At 45.5% G+C, this 20324-nt stretch overlaps 1 protein-coding gene across 6 annotated transcripts in view; it reads left to right on the top strand.

Annotated features, from left to right (window-relative positions):
* The window catches only part of LOC106563119 (dual specificity testis-specific protein kinase 2), a 33448-nt gene extending 18090 nt beyond the window's left edge, over window positions 1–15358 (top strand). For 5 of the 6 annotated variants that reach the window (XM_014128350.2, XM_014128348.2, XM_045689943.1 and 2 more), the window contains 8 exons: window positions 2267–2463; window positions 7472–7593; window positions 9308–9356; window positions 9678–9827; window positions 12457–12663; window positions 12780–12863; window positions 13756–13842; window positions 14572–15358. In XM_014128350.2, the coding sequence (XP_013983825.1) occupies window positions 2267–2463; window positions 7472–7593; window positions 9308–9356; window positions 9678–9827; window positions 12457–12663; window positions 12780–12863; window positions 13756–13842; window positions 14572–14673 (998 nt within the window). In that variant the 3' untranslated portion in view covers window positions 14674–15358. The remainder of the gene's footprint in view (window positions 1–2266; window positions 2464–7471; window positions 7594–9307; window positions 9357–9677; window positions 9828–12456; window positions 12664–12779; window positions 12864–13755; window positions 13843–14571) is intronic. The other variant, XM_014128349.2, reaches the window with a different exon arrangement.
* Window positions 15359–20324: the final 4966 nt, after the last annotated feature.

Below are 20324 nucleotides of genomic sequence, written 5' to 3'. Positions count from 1 at the left end.
TATAATATGTTTGTGCATATGGAATTTTGGGGGGTCTTTTATTTAGACTCATGAAACATGGGACCAGCACTTTACATGTTGCGTTTATATTTGTGGTTGTTACATCAAGATAATTTCATCATCATCATCAGAAGTATGTATATGTTGAAATTGCATAGAAACTTCTACTTAGAAATTCTACTTTTTCATCCTGAACTGTATTCAATATACAGTATATTGGGTGGCTGAAATGATGTTGAATGTTATATTTGATTAGACAATACATTGATAATGTTGAAACAACATTGATTCAACCAGAGTGTGCCCAGAGGGCCATGACTGTATTATTGTGGATTATGACATTCCTTGGAGTACTGAACTCTTGGCCTTACTTTGTTTGTAAGACTCTCTGACCTTTCAGATGAAGTCCCTGTCTCAGAGGCCTTGTCTTGCCAGTGGCCTGTGTTTACACATGGCAGGAAGGTGTAATACAGGGGCATGTATGTGACCTGCACCTTAATTGGGGAGGACGTGCTCGTGTTACTGGCTGGTGCGCTATTAGTGGAATGGTATCAGACACATGGTTTCCATGTGTTTGATGCCATGCCATTTGCTCCGTTCCAGCCATTATTAAGAGCCGTCCTCCCCTCAGCAGCCTCCACTGGTGACCTGTGTGTAGCCTGGTAGTTGGTCAGAGTTCACTGGCTTTCTCATCTCCACTCAGGGCACACGGCCACGGTTGCCTAACTGGTAATTTGCCGTAGCGTCTTTCCGCAAAGATACCATCGTCATTCCATTTTCTTACCCAACCGTGATATTCCAACTGGGGCTCGACCAATTTCTGTCTCTTTTATCGCGTCGGATATGTTGGAAAATAGTGAGAATGGAGAAAAAATAAGTCCTCTCAAGGCCCTCGGGAAGAAAATAGAAAGCGTGTTCTGTTTTTTTCTGCGGATAAAGAGGGACCTTGGGATGACGGGACAAATCTGTCACTTCACTTTAGGGAACTTGGCAGTCTGGGAAGTCATGTTTAACTCAGTCTGTCACATCAAGGCTGAACTATCTGCCTCAAGGGTGAATTCCCCACCCAATCCACTCCATGTCAAAGTGACAACATCAGATGTTGCCAGAAACCGAATAGAGATCACTGTAGCCATATTGTGGCCACTTGTCACTTGTGATTGAAGACTTTTCATTAAAGACGTTCCAGCTCTTGCGCTAAACTGACCCTAGAGGATTTGTAAACACTTAAGAATCTAGTTTCTCATGGCCTCTTCCTGGTTAATGGTTGCCTTGGCCTAGATGGTGACATTGCCATAACAAACAATGTTCTACACATAAAACTGATTTGATTACATCTATGTCACCATGTGTACTTTCCCACTAAAGTATTGTCACGCCTACCTTATCTGATCATCGCGCTGAAAATATTTAGCGTAACCATTTTCAACTCTGCACCATTGCAGAAGCTATGAGAAGCTTGTCTGATTAAATTCCTGTGAACAAGCCTCTCTCAGTGAGGAGACAACAAGTAGGAGGTTGTTTGGCCTTGAACAGGGGTCACATACAGTAACCAAGGCTTTAGCCTTGTGTTTTCTGTCTTGGAGCTGAAAGCACCAATGACATATGCTGTTGTGATGGTGTCATAGACCTCTACTTACGTATGTGTTTGTAGTTTTAAGGTTATACACCGCAAAAGCAAAGAATAATCAATCTAAAAACCGCGATTGTGCGTCTCCAACTGGGTGTTAAACCTGACCTAACCACAGTTAGGTCAGCCAATAGTAGATTACCTTGACAAATTACGTCTGAAATTAGATTTCTCACAGAAGTACCATATTGACTTACAACTTGTAATCTAACTGCCAAGTATATCAGTCTTGAAGATACAAGTCAAAGATTACTGGTGTTCTTAGATGGAAATTGCAAAGTTATTTGGAATTAATTCTAATGCATTCAAAATATTTTCTGTGCAAATTATGTTTTCGTCTCAGAATGTCTTTCATCTCACCAAACAGTTCTCCCTTTCCTCTGAATCTGTTTCATTTGCATTTTAAATTAGTATATTTATCTTTCAAATCACTCCCACTTTACTTAAAGATGAAAACTATTTTCTTTTTCAGAAGCTTTTTTTCTCATGTTTACTAGTTTTGAATGTTTGCCTCCAAAATTTCTAAATTGGGTTGAAGGAGAGCATAGCGATATTTCTAGTGCCTCTGATGTCTTTAACACTGGGATATGGATAGTGAGTGAGACTGTCTGACCCTGTGACCCTGTGCCTCACCAGACGAGCTGTCTAGGATGAGGTGTGAGGTGGAGGTGACCCCTGAACCCAGCAGCCCCACACTGCTCGGAGAGGCAGCAGACACCTACTGCCAGGTGGACAGATGGCAAAAGCTACGCACCGCCGTCCGCAAGCTGGAATTCTGGGAAGACTTCAGTGCTGAGCTGATTGGGAGTGGCTTCTTCTCCAAGGTGTACAAGGTACGAACTGTTCCATTTGAAAACGGCTGGATTTTTTTTATTCTGTGTACGATTGTGTGCGTGAAAGATAGAGCAAAAAAGAATTGACCTTCCACACACCCTCTAATTACAGTCTATGATTTACTTCCCATTAATTACCATGTTTGTTCCAGTTACGATTACCTCATTAAATCAGCATATTTCAAAAGTGGCATCAAGCTTTATATGGCACACATCCAGATAAGTGTACTACAACATATTTAACAGAATACATACTGTACATACAATACAGTCCCATACAAAGAGCAACCTACATTTTGTCTCCTGCCAACTCCGGTGTCAAAACTGACAGCATTATGCCTTGGCTGATCCCTTAAACACCCCTCAGAGCATCAGACACAACATGCCCAAGTAATTACACTGCAAACATGTTCTTCTCTGCGTTCATATTCCCACGAGACAAAGGAACACAGTTTAAGTTCCCTTAATACTGTCTAGGTGTGAGGTGCTGTCTGTAGAGTCAAATGAACAACATTTCAATTTTCATGACTGAACACTGGCAGCGTCTTCAACAGTCCTAGTCCTTTTCCTTTGAGGCCATGTCAGGTCACAATTGTAGCAGGGCCACCGTGGCTTTCCTGCTATTATTAGCATGTTTGTCTTGAGCTGGAACTCCCAGATGCTCAGATAAGGATCAGAGATAATGGCGCCGGAGGAGATGGCTGCCGTTTTACGGTCTCCTAACCAATTGTGCTATTGTGTGTGTTTTTTCTCGTGTTATTTGTAACTTATTTTGTACATAATGTTTCTGCCACTATCTCTTATGACCGAAAAGAGCTTCTAGATATCAGAACAGTGAGTACTCACCCCATACTGGACAAAGATTTTGTCTTTAATGAGTCGGACGCAAGGGATTTACTTCAGACACAGGACAAGGCCCAAATCCCCATCATTCGCATGAAGAAGAGACGGAGATATAGGGGTCGTAGGTCGGGGTGCCTTGTAAGAATCAGTGGGTAACCCGTCTCTACCATCAGTCCTATTAGCCAACATGCAATCATTGCATAATAATCTGGATGAGCAAGGCCCTCCTACCAACGGGACATTAAAAACTGTACTACTGTATCTTACGTTTCACGAGTCGTGGCTGAACGACGACATGGAAAACATACAGTGAGGGGGAAAAAGTATTTGATCCCCTGCTGATTTTGTACATTTGCCCACTGACAAAGAAATGATCGGTCTATAATTTTAATGGTAGGTTTATTTGAACTGTGAGAGACAGAATAACAACAACAAAAAATCCAGAAAAATGCATGTCAAAAATGTTATAAATTGATTTGCATTTTAATGAGGGAAATAAGTATTTGACCCCCTCTCAATCAGAAAGATTTCTGGCTCCCAGGTGTCTTTTATACAGGTAACGAGCTGGGATTAGGAGCACACTCTTAAAGGGAGTGCTCCTAATCTCAGCTTGTTACCTGTATAAAAGACACCTGTCCACAGAAGCAATCAATCACTCAATCAGATTCCAAACTCTCCACCATGGCCAAGACCAAAGTGCTCTCCAAGGATGTCAGGGACAAGATTGTAGACCTACACAAGGCTGGAATGGGCTACAAGACCATCGCCAAGCAGCTTGGTGAGAAGGTGACAACAGTTGGTGCGATTATTCGCAAATGGAAGAAACACAAAATAACTGTCAATCTCCCATGGCCTGAGGCTCCATGCAAGATCTCACCTCGTGGAGATGCAATGATCATGAGAACGGTGAGGAATCAGCCCAGAACTACACGGGAGGATTTTGTCAATGATTTCAAGGCAGCTGGGACCATAGTCACCAAGAACACAATTGGTAACACACTACGCCGTGAAGGACTGAAATCCTGCAGCGCCCGCGAGGTCCCCCTGCTCAAGAAAGCACATATACATGCCAGTCTGAAGTTTGTCAATGAACATCTGAATGATTCAGAGGACAACTGAGTGAAAGTGTTGTGGTCAGATGAGACCAAAATGGAGCCCTTTGGCATCAACTCAACTCGCCGTGTTTGGAGGAGGAGGAATGCTGCCTATGACCCCAGGAGGAATGCTGCCTATGACCTGCCTAACACCATCCCCACCGTCAAACATGGAGGTGGAAACATTATGCTTTGGGGGTGTTTTTCTGCTAAGGGGACAGGACAACTTCACCGCAATACAGGGACAATGGACGGGGCCATGTACCGTCAAATCTTGGGTGAGAACCTCCTTCCCTCAGCCAGGGCATTGAAAAAGGGTCGTGGATGGGTATTCCAGCATGACAATGACCCAAAACACACGGCCAAGGCAACAAAGGAGTGGCTCAAGAAGAAGCACATTAAGGTCCTGGAGTGGCCTAGCCAGTCTCCAGACCTTAATCCCATAGAAAATCTGTGGAGGGAGCTGAAGGTTCGAGTTGCCAAACGTCAGCCTCGAAACCTTAATGACTTGGAGAAGATCTGGAAAGAGGAGTGGGACAAAATCCCTCCTGAGATGTGTGCAAACCTGGCGGCCAACTACAAGAAACGTCTGACCTCTGTGATTGCCCACAAGGGTTTTGCCACCAAGTACTAAGTCATGTTTTGCAGAGGGGTCAAATACTTATTTCCCTCATTAAAATGCAAATAATTTTATAACATTTTTGACATGCGTTTTTCTGGATTTTTTCGTTGTTATTCTGTCTCTCACTGTTCAAATAAACCTACCATTAAACTTCTAGACTGATAATTTCTTTGTCAGTGGGCAAACGTACAAAATCAGTAGGGGATCAAATACTTTTTTCCCTCACTGTACAGCCGGCTGGGTTTTCCGTGCATCGGCAAGATAGAACAGTGGGGTGGTGGTCTGTGTCTATTTGTCAATAACAGCTGTTGCACAAAATGTCATATTAATTTAGTCTCTAGCTTTTGCTCGCCTGAGGTAGAGTTTCTCATGATAAGCTGTAGACACACTGTATACCAAGAGAGTTTTCATCTATATTTTTCATAGCTGTCTAGTTACCACCACAAACTGTTTCTGGCACAAAGACCGCACTCAATGAGCTGTATAAAGCCATAAGGAAAAAAAAATGCTCATCCAGAGGCAGCGCTCCTAGTAGCCCGGGACTTTAATGCAGGGAAACTTACATTTCTACCAGCATGTTACATGTGCAAACAGAGGGAAAAAAACTCTCGACCACCTTTACGCCACACACAGAGACACGTACAAAGCACTCCCCTGCCCTCCATTTGGTAAATCTAACCATAACTCTATCCTCTCGATTCCTGCTTACAAGCTAAAACTAAAGCAGGAAGTACCAGTGACTCGCTCAATACGGAAGTGGTCAGATGATACAGATGCTAAGCTACAGGACTGTGTTGCTAGCACAGACTGGAATATGTTCTGGGATTCTTCCGATGTCATTGAGGAGTACACCACATCAGTCACTGGCTTCGTCAATAAGTCCATCGATGACGTCGTCCCCACAGTGACCGTACGTACATACAGTACCCCAACCAGAAGCCATGGATTACAGGCAACATCCGCACTGAGCTAAAGGGTAGAGCTGATGCTTTCAAGGAGCAGGACTCTAACACGGACGCGTATAATAAATCCCGCTATGCCCTCCAACGAACAATCAAACAAGCAAAGCGTCAATACAGGACTAAGATTGAATCCTACTGCACCAGCTCCGACACTCATCGGATGTGGCAGGGCTTGCAAACTATTACGGACGACAAAGGGAAGCACAGCCATGAATTGCCCAGTGACACGAGCCTACCAGACGAGCTAAATTACTTCTATGCGCGCTTCAAGGCAAACAACACTGAGCATGCATGAGAGCACCAGCTATTCGGGATGACTGTGTGATCACGCTCTCCGTAGCCAATGTGAGTAAGACCGTTAAACAGGTCAACATTCACAAGGCCACAGGACCAGACGGATTACCAGGACGTGTACTCTGAGCATGCGCTGACCAACTGGCAAGTGTCTTCACTGACATTTTCAACATGTCCCTGACCGAGTCTGTAATACCAACATGTTTCAAGCAGACCCTGTGCCCAAGAACACCTAGGTAACCTGCCTAAATGACTACCGACCCGTAGCACTCACGTCTAAAGTCATGAAGTGCTTTGAAAGGCTGGTCATGGCTCACATCAACACCATTATCCCAGAAACCCTAGACCCACATCAATTTGCATACCGCCCCAACAGATCCACAGATGATGCAATCTCTGTTGCACTCCACACTGCCCTTTCTCATCTGGACAAAAGGAACACCTATATGAGAATGCTATTCATTGACTACAGCTCAGCATTCAACACCATAGTGCCCTTAAAGCTCATCACTAAGCTAAGGACCCTAGGACTGAACACCTCCCTCTGCAACTGGATCCTGGACCTCCTGACGGGCTGCCCCCAGGTGGTAAGGGTAGATAACAACACATCTGCCACGCCGATCCTCAACACAGGGGCCCCTCAGGGGTGCGTGCTCAGTCCACTCCTGTCCACACCTATATACAAGACGGTGTCAGAGGAACGCCCTAAAAATTGTCAAAGACTCCAGCCACCCTAGTCATCGACTGTTCTCTCTGCTACCGCACAGCAAGCGGTACCGGAGCGCCAAGTCTAGGTCCAAAAGGCTTCTTAAAACCTCTTAAGGATCCACTCCTTTTTTTTCATTTGGGATGCAGACAGAGGACGCTACTGTGGAGGACGCTACTGTGGAGGCAACATGGTGTACCACTGAACCAGTGTTGCCTTCAGAGAGACAATAGGATGCAGTAAACTTTAATCACCTCAGGAAGTTAAGGCTGTTGCTTAAGTCGTTCTATTTTTAGGGTTAGCTTTTGTGTTGGTATACAATAATCGATTCACTGTCTGTTTTGCTCGTTCGCTCCAGTTCATAGAGATCCAGCCTCGTTTACAACTTGTACAAATGCAGAATAGTGAGATCGCGCCAACTGTTGTCAATCAAACCTGAGCAAGGACGGCTCTGTAAAAATACAGTATATCGCCCTCTGTTGTCTAGGTGTCACACTGTACCACAAGAAAAGTGATGGTGGTCAAGATCTATAAGAACGACGTGGACCAGGACAGCATCGTACGAGAGATCAGTCTACTGCGGAAGCTCTCACACCCCAACATTGTCAGGTCAGTCCCCTGTCCAACATACACTGCTCAAAAAAATAAAGGGAACACTTAAACAACACAATGTAACTCCAAGTCAATCACACTTCTGTGAAATCAAACTGTCCACTTAGGAAGCAACACTGATTGACAATAAATTGCACATGCTGTTGTGCAAATGGAATAGACAACAGGTGGAAATTATAGGCAATTAGCAAGACACCCCCAATAAAGGAGTGGTTCTGCAGGTGGTGACCAAAGACCACTTCTCAGTTCCTATGCTTCCTGGCTGATGTTTTGGTCACTTTTGAATGCTGGCGGTGCTTTCACTCTAGTGGTAGCATGAGACGGAGTCTACAAACCACACAAGTGGCTCAGGTAGTGCAGCTCATCCAGGATGGCACATCAATGCGAGCTGTGGCAAGAAGGTTTGCTGTGTCTGTCAGCGTAGTGTCCAGAGCATGGAGGCGCTACCAGGAGACAGGCCAGGACATCAGGAGACGTGGAGGAGGCCGTAGGAGGGCAACAACCCAGCAGCAGGACCGCTACCTCCGCTTTTGTGCAAGGAGGAGCAGGAGGAGCACTGCCAGAGCCCTATAAAATGACCTCCAGCAGGCCACAAATGTGCATGTGTCTGCTCAAACGGTCAGAAACAGACTCCATGAGGGTGGTATGAGGGCCCGACGTCCACAGGTGGGGGTTGTGCTTACAGCCCAACACCGTGCAGGACGTTTGGCATTTGCCAGAGAACACCAAGATTGGCAAATTCGCCACTGGCGCCCTGTGCTCTTCACAGATGAAAGCAGGTTCACACTGAGCACATGTGACAGACGTGACAGAGTCTGGAGACGCCGTGGAGAACGTTCTGCTGCCTACATCATCCTCCGGCATGACCGGTTTGGCGGTGGGTCAGTCATGGTGTGGGGTGGCATTTCTTTGGGGGGCCGCACAGCCCTCCATGTGCTCGCCAGAGGTAGCCTGACTGCCATTAGGTACCGAGATGAGATCCTCAGACCCCTTGTGAGACCATATGCTGGTGCGGTTGGTCCTGGGTTCCTCCCAATGCAAGACAATGCTAGACCTCATGTGGCTGGAGTGTGTCAGCAGTTCCTGCAAGAGGAAGGCATTGATGCTATGAACTGGCCCACCCGTTCCCCAGACCTGAATCCAATTGAGCACATTTGGGACATCATGTCTCGCTCCATCCACCAACGCCACGTTGCACCACAGACTGTCCAGGAGTTGGCGGATGCTTTAGTCCAGGTCTGGGAGGAGATCCCTCAGGAGACCGTCAGCCACCTCATCAGGAGCATGCCCAGGCGTTGTAGGGAGGTCATACAGGCACGTGGAGGCCACACACACTACTGAGCCTCATTTTTACTTGTTTTAAGGACATTACATCAAAGTTGGATCAGCCTGTAGTGTGGTTTTTCCACTTTAATTTTGAGTGTGACTCCAAATCCAGACCTCCATGGGTTGATAAATTGGATTTCCATTGATTATTTTTGTGTGATTTTGTTGTCAGCACATTCAACTATGTAAAGAAAAAAGTATTTAATAAGATTATTTCATTCATTCAGATCTAGGATGTGTTATTTTAGTGTTCCCTTTATTTTTTTGAGCAGTGTATATGACAAATGCCTGTTTTTAGAGGAAGATGTGTAGTTGTTGCAAAAGCAGCTTAACATTGTGACACTAATGCTAACTATTATTATTATCCGTTGCTGATTCTTCCTAGGTATCTTGGAATCTGCTTGCGGGAGGATAAGCTGTATCCGATACTGGAGGTAAGATTGTCAGTTTGTTTGTGATCGTGTTGATAATCACAGATAGCAGATGTTTTCCTCTCAGTACATGTGTGCATTTCACCATAGTAGCAGTGTTGGAAGGGAAGAGACTGGTGTGCCTATGTAAAACTCATAGAAACCCGATCTATATGGTATAGCACATAGAAACACATAAGGGATCTCAACGGCACATTCCCTCCTCTGTATTTGAGCACCTGGCTGTAGTCACGGTTGTTGGAGGGAATAGATTGCCGTGTATGTGTATAACCCATGGATCTAGGATATCTATGGTTCTTACACAGCCTCCCTCTGTGCTGTCAGTATGTGAGTGGGGGCTGTCTGGAGGACCTCTTGGCCCAGGAGGACGTGTCTCTGTGTTGGAGGGAGAAGGTGGACCTGGCCTGTGACATCAGCAGAGGCATGACCTACCTGCACTACAAGAACATCTACCACAGAGACCTCAACTCCAAGGTACACACACACACACACACACACCACGGTCGGGCTCGGGTCACGTCTGGACAGATAACTAATGTCACGACTTCCGCTGAAGTCGGTCCCTCTCCTTGTTCGGGCGGCGTTCGGCGGTCGACGTCACCGGCCTTCTAGCCATCGCCGATCCACCTTTCATTTTCCATTGGTTTTGTCTTGTCTTCCTCACACCTGGTTCCAATTCCATCAATTACATGTTGTGTATTTAACCCTCTGTTCCCCCCATGTCCTTGTCTGGAATTGTTTCTTGTAGTGCTTGTGCACGTTATGTTGGTGGATACCGGGTTTTGTTTGACCCATTCATTGATTGTTCTGTTTACGGTGGTTTTTATGTTTATTAAACGACACCGTTGTAAATCAGTTTTCGCTGTCCTGCGCCTGACTTCTCTGCCGCCAGTACGCACCACGTTACAACTACGGTGGTGCCAGTCCAAAGTACCTTACTAATGCAATCTGGGCTCCAAATAAAAAAAAGCACGGCACTTTCATTTGACGTCATTTTTTTCCCATGTATCAGACGTGAGTTGGATGTTGATTGAAGGTATCAAGGACAAGTAAAGTAAATGTTTCTGATTATTTCTTGATCTGTAAATCACATAACTGGGGTCAGCCGACTATTTTCTCAAGCACGTAGCTGTGGAGCCGCCTAAGACATCCAATATATCTGCCCTCTACACAAACCCTCCTAATAGGGACCTCACCTAATGCCGATTTGACCTCCACCAGCTTTCTCAGAACTGAACCTTTCACTGTTTCACTGTGTACAACACAAATGCCAAGCTCCAGGGTTTAAATTATTCATCGCCAGTTTTAGTTCCTCTGGACAACTATGTGAAAGGATAAGAATAAGCCTTTTCTCAAAGGCTGCATCGCAAATGGCAACTATTCCTACTTCATTAGGCAGTACCATAAGGGATGCTGCCAGACAGGCCCAACTCCTGCACATGTACATTATACAGTAAGTCAGTCAGTAAGCTTTGTCCAAGCCAAAACAGCCCAAAGGGCAGGGGCCTGTCTCCTGTTTCTGTAGCGTGAGGCGCCATGATGTACAAGTACACCCCCTGGACAGGACTCTAGTCTATAGTACTAGTAAGAAGGGGCTAAGGTTGGGTGTATTCCACCTCCTAGATAATCCTGTATGTGAACGAGATGAAAGGGGGGTTGTTTATATACAAACCACGCACACACACGCACGTCTCCGTTTCTCATCATCTGTCCAGCACAGTCCAAACTCCTCTCTTTGGTGGTAAAACACATCAGTGATGAGATTACGATGGGCTGTTTGGTTGTGATCCTTCCCGTTGCTGTGTCATTACAGGCCCATGGTGTGTCAGGAAACGCCCTGCATGCTCTAACTAGCACCAGCCAAGACTCTCCACCAGCACCAAGGACAGAGGTTACGGAGAACTCTATACTCTGTTTTATATAACACAGATACTGATCTTCTCTGTCTAGCCACTGACCCATAGGTCTACATACGGATCCTGTCTAAATCACTGTCACAGACTTATTGGTCGAAAATTACTGTTCCGCTCTGTCGTCACTAGTATCGGGACAACAAAATGTCCACCTCGGCCCCCCAGGTCACCTCTGAATAATTGACTGTTCAGAGAGGATGGCTGGTGAAGGGACGTTTCAGACCAGATTATGAGGCAGCCTGCTAAACCAGCTGGTTTCATATGGGTACTGTTTAATGCAGGAGCCATAGGCAGATCAGTAATGTTAAGTGTGTTTTGACAGTTGTATCCAATATTATGACTGTGTTCTGTTCTCCATCCCTGTGCCTCTTTTCACATTTGAGAATCTTGTGGTTTGATCTCCAGTAAGTACAGTGATAAGTCATACCTGTCAGCACTCCAACACTGAATAAAGAGGTGTTTCGTATCATGTAGAAATACACAGACTTTCTATGGAATTAGGTTGCTACCTCCAGGCTGAAATGCAAAGAGACGTTTATTGAATGGATGATGTTTATGTTGCCTTGTCGTGTGGATGTAGAAGTGTCACACTGACCTCTTGTGGTTAACATGTTGCACTGCAGTGTGACGACTGTATGACTTCAATGACTGTGTTTCCTGTGAACACCAGCTCTATGAATATCTACTGTACATTTCAAGCTGCAATATGTAACGTTTTGGGCGACCTGACAAAATTCACGTAGAAATGTGAGTTATTGATCTGTCATTCTCATTGAAAGCAAGTCTAAGAGGCTTCTGTTCAATGTTCAATGTTCTGTTCAATGTGCTCTATTTTTATGCTTCCCATTTTTGTGTCTTTTTTACTTTTGGTTTTGTACACCAGTGTCAAACAGCTGAACATACAATATTTTTGGTTATGGAAAATATATTTCACAGCGATTTAGATGGTACAATGATTCTCTACACTATACTGATTGTTTTGTCACAGAAACTGAAATTAACTAGAAAATGGTGGAGCGATTCTGCATAGTGCAGTATACATTTTTATGTCAACTTTATAGTCAATTTAAATATATTTAATAGATTTGATAGTAGTGACCAGTCATGGGAGTAATATTTTGAACGTGTGTGTGTGTGTGTGTGTGTGTGTAGAACTGTCGTCTAACGTTGTCTGAACATTGTGTGTTCAGAACTGTCTGATCCGGGAGACGTATCGGGGCAGGGAGGCGGTGGTGACAGACTTTGGTCTGGCCAGAGAGGTGATGGTGGAACTGCCGGTCAACGACCCCGAGAGGAAGATGTCTCTGGTGGGATCTGCCTTCTGGATGGCCCCTGAGATGCTCCGAGGGGAACCCTACGACCGCAAGGTCGGTAGCCTACACACTCTCTGCATCCCAGTTTAGTGCACTACTTTTTACTGTCTATTTAACGTTCATTTAACACATGTAGTAATTCATAACAATGTAATAATGGAAGTAGGACTTGAGTAAACAAGATAACTGCTTTTCTCCAGGTGGACGTCTTCTCCTTTGGGATCATGCTGTGTGAGATTCTGGGTCGGATCCCAGCAGATCCTGAGATCCTTCCCAGAACACGGGTGAACACAAAACACACGCAGACACTGGCGCACGCACGCACGCACGCGCACAAACACACACAAACACACACACACACACACACACACACACACACACACACACACACACACACACACACACACACACACACACACACACACACACACACACACACACACACACACACACACACACACACACACTTCCTAAACCTCTAAACCCAACCTGTACCCTTACCTTAACATTAACCCAAAAAACCTAACCTTAAACCTAACCTTAGTTCTAAAACCCTAAAACTAACCCTAAACCTAATTCTAACATTCATTCCAACCTTAACCCCCCTAGAAATAGCATTTGACATTGTGGGGACCAACAAAATGTCCCCGGTTTGTCAAATTTTGGTTTGTTTACTATTCCTGTGGTCCCCACAAGTATAGTTAAACACGTCCACACACACACACACACACACGTCTAGTGACTTGATAGCACTGTTAGTTGCTAGGCCATTAGTGACAGTGACATTGTCCCTGTCTGTCGTCCCTGGGGTGATCAAGACAAGGTCAGAGACACCGGGAGCAGAGAGAGACTTTTAATGTGCTCATTGAGGTTTCACTTAAATTTGTTTTGTTTTGTGACATTTGTCATTGGAAGTGGGAGGACCGCAGGGTCAGTTAGTCACCCTACTATCCTATCCATACAGTACTTGTTCTGCAAATTCGTCACTAGTCCCTGGTTATCAAAAGTGGGGTGAACAGTAGCCTACAGCAAAAGTCTCCTTGTTTGCCATGACATTGGTTATCTGATCTAGCTCTCTGACCTGTAACTACTTAGTGATAATCTATGGCCCCATACACACACATGTTGTACAAATGGTGTACAATGCATTTGACTTTGTGTTTGTTCTCCCTGCAGGACTATGGTCTAGACATGGAGGCCTTCAGTAAGATGGTGCAGGGTTGTCCACGACGCATCCTGGAGCTGTCAGCCAACTGCTGTCTGGTCAGTGGGGACGGGACAGAGAGAGAGAGAGAGAGAGAGAGAGAGAGAGAGAGAGAGAGAGAGAGAGAGAGAGAGAGAGAGAGAGAGAGAGAGAGAGAGAGAGAGAGAGAGAGAGAGAGAGAGAGAGAGAGAGAGAGAGAGAGAGAGAGAGAGAGAGAGAGAGAGAGAGAGAGAGAGAGAGAGAGAGAGAGAGAGAGAGAGAGAGAGAGAGAGAGAGAGAGAGAGAGAGAGAGAGAGAGAGAGAGAGAGAGAGAGAGAGAGAGAGAGAGAGAGAGAGAGAGAGAGAGAGAGAGAGAGAGAGAGAGAGAGAGAGAGAGAGAGAGAGAGAGAGAGAGAGAGAGAGAGAGAGAGAGAGAGAGAGAGAGAGAGAGAGAGAGAGAGACCCCTGTATGAAATTGAGAGATTTAGGATTAATTTCAAACACGTTGTATGACCGACCAACACATTGTGTTTATTTAGGTGTGCCTTTTAAAAGTCATTTCAGTTTGAGCCAACATCCACAGCGTTTATCATGAATGCGATCTCCGTGAGCGTCTGGAAAATTCCATTTAAAAGGCGCACTGTCTGTGTTTCAGTGCGTAGAGTTAGAATGCACTTTGACGGCATTTGAACATGCTTTGAATGATCCAGGTAATAGAATCCGCCTCAATAACAAGAGTGTGAGAAAGACTTGCATGTGCGATCTACTGCAGAAGCTAACACTTGTTGTCCTCTTGTCCTGTGGTTCAGATGGATGCGTTTCGGAGACCCTCCTTCTCAGAGTTGCTGGACGAGTTAGAGGACATCGCTGAGAGCCTGGAACCCCCCGACCCAGACCTGACCACGGGGTGAGGGTGTGGGGTCACCGTGTACCCCCAAACCCCTCCAGGAGCATGTGGACTACAGCAGGCAGCCACTCCAAAGTCTTATACAGCAGAGGAACTTTATACTCCAGGACCAATCTACAGTAACACATGCAGGGCTCACAATGCAGCTCTCCCTGCTGACTCTGTGTGACTCTCTGAAACAGAACCGGATGACCGAAAGTTCAATAGGATGGCGGAATTGTGCCATTGTGTGGGTGAGGACCAAACTACACTCTTTCTTTCTCTCATTCCCTCTCTCATCCTTTCTGGTTTGTAATGTCGCATATTTTCTGTTGATGAACAGAGTTGGCAGGTGTTAGGTAAGGGTTAGTGTTCAGTGGTGTTCAGTACTAGGGTTAAGTAGGCAGAGGAAGGAGCACTATCCCTCGCTCTCAGGATGTGAATGAAGTAATACTAAACTCAATGAAACACTAAACCTCAGCAAGACTTTAGCTGCAGTTGTGTATCAGTTTATATGTAATGCCTTTTTGTCTTGTCATGCTTGTACAATAACGATTTTGCTTCACCCTTTTTGTGGGGATACATTTTGTTTACCATATCAAATCCATACAGTACTCTGTTTATATTTTGTGTTTTTAGTTGCTATGGGAAACTAGGATCTTGCTTACTTAAAGAATATTTAAAACATTGTAATAAAATGCATGAATTGACTTGTGTATTTACTTGAACTGGACTTTCCATGGGTGAAAAAAAGATGGACACAATTTTGCTCGTTAGCCTCATCAGCTTAAAGTCTTTAGATGGTGTCTGGCTAAAACCAATCTGTTGAATAATTCAAAACAATATGTGGTTATTCACTCAGAAAATGGGCTTGGAGATCTTTCTTCATTCTGAAATTCTCATATTTCCTTTTTACTGCAACAGGGGAATCTAAAGGTGATTCCTCTATTGCTTACTCCAGACTATTGATACAGTGCCTTTGGGAAGTATTCAGACCCCTTGACTATTTCCACATTTTGTACGTTACAGCCGTATTCTAAAATGGATTAAATAAAACATTTTCCTCATCAATCTACACACAATACCCCATAATGACAAAGTGAACACAGGTTTTTATAAATGTTATTACCTTATTTACATAAGTATTCAGACTCTTTGCTATGAGACTGGAAATTGAGCTCAGGTGCATCCTGTTTCCATTGATCATCCTGGAGATGTTTCTACAACTTGATTAGAGTCCTCCTGTAAATTGAATTGATTAAACATTATTTGGAAAAGTACACACCTGTCTATTTAAGTGCATGTCAGAGCAAAAACCAAGCCATAAGGTTGAAGGAATTGTCCGTAGAGCTCCGAGACAGGATTGTGTCGAGGCACAGATCTGGGGAAGGGTACCAGAACATTTCTGCAGCATTGAAGGTCCCCAAGAACACAGTGGCCTCCATCATTCTTAAATGGAAGAAGTTTGGAACCACCAAGACTCTTCCTAGAGCTGGTCGCCCGGCCAAACTGAGCAATCGGGGGAAAAGGGCCTTGGTCATTGAGGTGACCAAGAACCTGATGGTCACTGTGACAGAGTTCCTCTTTGGAGAGGAACTCTCCAGAAGGACAACCATCTCTGCAGCACTCCACCAATTAGGCCTTTGTGGTAGAGTGGCCAGACGGAAGCCACTCCTCAGTAAAAGCCACATGACAGCCCATTTGGATTTTGCCAAAAGGCACCTAAAAACTCTCAAACCATGAGAAACAAGATTATCTGGTCTGATGAAAGCAAGATTGAACTCTTTGGCCTGAATGCCAAGCATCACGTCTGGAGGAAACATGGCACCATCCCTACGGTGAAGCATAGTGTTGGCAGCATCATGCTGTGGGAATGTTTTTCAGTGGCAGGGACTGGGAGACTGGTCAGGAGAGAGGCAAAGATGAATGGAGCAAAGGTTCACCTTCCAACAGGACAATGACCCTCAGCACACAGCCAAGACAACGCAGGAGTGGCTTCGGCACAAGTCTCTGAATGTCCTTGAGTGGCCCAGCCAGAGCCCGGACTTGAACCTGATCAAACAACCCAGGAGAGACCTGAAAATAGCTGTGCAGCGACACCCCATCCTACCTGACAGAGCTTGAGAGGATCTGCAGAGAATGCAAGAAACTCCCCAGATACAGGTGTGCCAAGCTTGTAGCGTCATATCCAAGAAGACTCGAGGCTGTAATCGCTGCCAAAGGTGCTTCAACAAAGTACTGAGTAAAGGGGTCTGAATACTTATGTCATATTTCAGTTTTTTGTTTGCTTTGTCATTATGGGGTATTGTGTGTAGATTGATGAGGGGGAAAAAACAATTGAATCAATTTTAGAATAAGGCTGTAATGTAACAAATTGGAAAAAGTCAAGGGGTCTGAATACTTTCCAAAGGCGCTGTATGTCACGCCATGGCTGCCTGATTCCCTTGTTGTTGTGGAAGCAATACAAATGGAAAAAGCTCTTTAAAATTAAGGAGGCTATTTCCTACGGAAGTCCAGAGAGGGCAAATGAATTAAAGCAATCATTTTGGCGAGATCACAAGATCATTTTCTCGTGATCGCGACGTAACAAAAGTTGTTTTATCACGAGATAACCTCTATAAAGAGGAGTGGACATATTGACAATAGATTGACGGTATGGCTGAAGCAGCAGAGCCAACGGTGGATCAGTGCCTCCGTTTTTATTTTGATCAGGCATTAACTCAGGCAAAAATGGCATTATGTCTGTCAGCTATAGATGGCTTCCAGTTTTGGCTCCAATACAATACAATTTTAAAGACAAAAAAATGTGGTTGCCCATCCATTTTAAATGTGAATTCTCAGTGCAGGAAAAGTTAACATTGAGGTCTGTGGTTGCAGACTACCAATGAAAGTTTACCAAAGTTTACCAAAGTTTACCAGACTACCAATCTCTTGAATCTCTTTAATAGTTTTAACAGGGAGGTTAGCCTGTCAATAGCAGCAAAAACACAGTCACATACAACAATTAAAAAGTAGTACATACAAATAAAAATAGAAGAACAGGTAAAGTGAATCACTTGTGGTTTCTAAATACTCCAACACTTCATGTAGGCTACAGTCCATTTGTCATTTCAGCCAAAAATGGTGGTCAAAATGTGATGCTGAAGGACAGCTCCGCAATTCATTTAGTTGTAAAATCATCTCATTTACTAGACACATACTAACACATGCAGTTTGTTTGGAATTTGTAATTCCTCAGTTTGCCATTGTTTGCCTTTAATTGCTGGAGCCTTGATTAGAAGGCCCCGGCCTGTACAGTAGTAGCACATGGCTACTTTCAACAGATATGCTCTAATATATATTTGTAGAGTCTTACTGCAACTGGTTAACTATGACACTGCTGTTAAATGATTATTAATATGTCGACTCCTAGAGAGTTTCTCTCGTGATCTCGGCTAAACAACTTTTGTTGTCGTGATCATGAGATAAGTCGTGATCTCTACATAACGAGCTCATTTTTTATTCATTCGTATGTCCTCTCTGGACTTCCGTAATTTCCTGAGGGTTAACAGCATAATGGTTTAAAAATGTTTACTCTTTGTCCAACAGAAGGGTTTACGTTTTGACCGTGATTTGTGCCAATCAATGGGACATCGTCAAAGGCAAGAAAAACGGCAAGAAAATCACTTGCATTTGAAAGACCTATTTTCTCCACCTCTAAATGAACTTGACAGCACTCGGCTCTCCTGCTCTGAGAGAGATAGCTAATCCCCTGCAATTCTATGGCTACTGATCTAGTGCTTGAAAAACGCGAAAGGACACCATGGACCGGCTGGGTACAGTTGGGGCGACAAGCCGCTCTTCGGATAATTGATGAACACAGATCAAAAATCTATTTGGGGCTGAGGAGCACAGCGGGAGGAGGGTAATAATTCACTCGAGGTAGGCTAATCATTTACAATGTGTGTGTAATACTGGGAAAAGGACGTGGAGTGATCGGAACAAGGCTCAGCCTCGCTGCATTGGGGTGTTAGAGAGCGGGGGTGAAACAGGAGGTTAGGATGATGAAGTTGGGTGAAACTCAAACTGTGGAAAACAGCATTAGTTAGCATTCCAAGCAAGTAAACACTCCCCCTGTGTGAAAGAGGAAAATTATGTGAAGTGCAAATGAGAAAAAGCCAGGGAAGCAAAACAACTCTATGATGTACAGATCCACTCTTCAGAGATTTCTCATTATGAATGGTAAGAAGAGCAGCAAAACAAAACAAAGAGCTGGAACCAGGGACAGACTGGGACCAGAAATCAGCCCTGGCATTTCTAACACACGGGCCCATTTTCTTCCTTGAGGCCCACATTATTAGCCAAATCATTATAATTCGGGGAGATTGGCAGAGTCAGGGTGGAGACCTGAGCCAACTCCTCGTGCTTACCGTGGGGAGAGTATGACTGGTCAGGCACCGTGTTATGCGGTGAAGCGCACGGTGTCTCCAGTGCGCAGCCACAGCCCGGTGCGCTCTGTGAAAGCTCCCCGCAGTTGCCGTGCTAGAGTGGGCATTCAGCCAGGAAGGATTGAGCCGGCTCAGCGTTCCTGGTCTCCGGTGCGTCTCTTCGGCCCAGGTTATCCTGCGCCAGCTCTACACACGGTACCCCCAGTTCGCCAGCACAACCCAGTGCGGCTTGTTCCAGCTCCCCACACTTGCTGGGCTATGGGGGGATCCAGCCAGGACGAGTTGTGCCAGCACTGTGCTCTAGACCTCCGGTGCGCCTCCACGGTCCAGTGTGTCCTGCGCTGGCTCTACGCACTATGCCTTCAGTGCGCCTTCATAGCCCAGTGCGTCCCGTGCCAGCTCTCCACACTCACTGAGCTAAAATGGGCATCCAGACAGGGCGGGTTGTGCCAGCCCCATGCTCCAGACCTCCAGTTCGTCTTCCCAGTCTGGTGAGACCTGTTCCGGCTCCACGTAAGAAGCCTCCAGTGATGATCCATGGTCCGAAGCCTCCAGTGATGATCCATGGCACAAAGCCTCCAGTGATGATCCATGGCCCGGAGCCTGTAGTGATGATCCATGGCACGAAGCCTCCAGTGATAATCCATGGCCTGGAGCCTCCAGTGATAATCCATGGCAAGAAGCCTGTAGGGATGATCCATGGCCCGGAGCCTGTAGGGATGATCCATGGCACGAAGCCTCCAGTGATAATCCATGGCCCAGAGCCTCCAGTGATGATCCATGGCACAAAGCCTCCAGTGATGATCCATGGTGCGGAGCCTGCAGTGATGATCCATGGCACGGAGCCTGCAGCTGCGGTCGGCAGTCCAGAACCTCCAGCGGGGGTTCCCAGTTCAGAGCCTCCGGCGATGATCCACGGTCCGGTTCCTCCTCCTCCGATCCACGGTCCGGTGATACAAAAGCGGAGGGATCAGCTGGCGGAGTGGGGGCCACCAAGATTAGATGCCCACCCGGACCCTCCCCTATAGGTTCAGGTTTGCGGCCGGGAGTCCGCACCTTTGGGGGGGGGGGTACTGTCACGCCCTGACCTTAGAGAGCCGTGTTTTTTCTCTATTTGGTTAGGTCAGGGTGTGGGGTGGGCATTCTATGCATTCTATTTCTTTGTTTTGGCCGAGTATGGTTTCCAATCAGAGGCAGCTGTCTATCGGTGTCTCTGATTGGGAATCATACATCGGCAGCCTTTTTCCCA

This window comes from Salmo salar, chromosome ssa11 (assembly GCF_905237065.1).
Source record: "Salmo salar chromosome ssa11, Ssal_v3.1, whole genome shotgun sequence".
Classification (NCBI taxonomy): domain Eukaryota; kingdom Metazoa; phylum Chordata; class Actinopteri; order Salmoniformes; family Salmonidae; genus Salmo; species Salmo salar.
The sequence above is the reverse complement of the archived record's forward strand: the minus strand, read 5'-3'. Positions and strand labels throughout refer to the sequence as shown.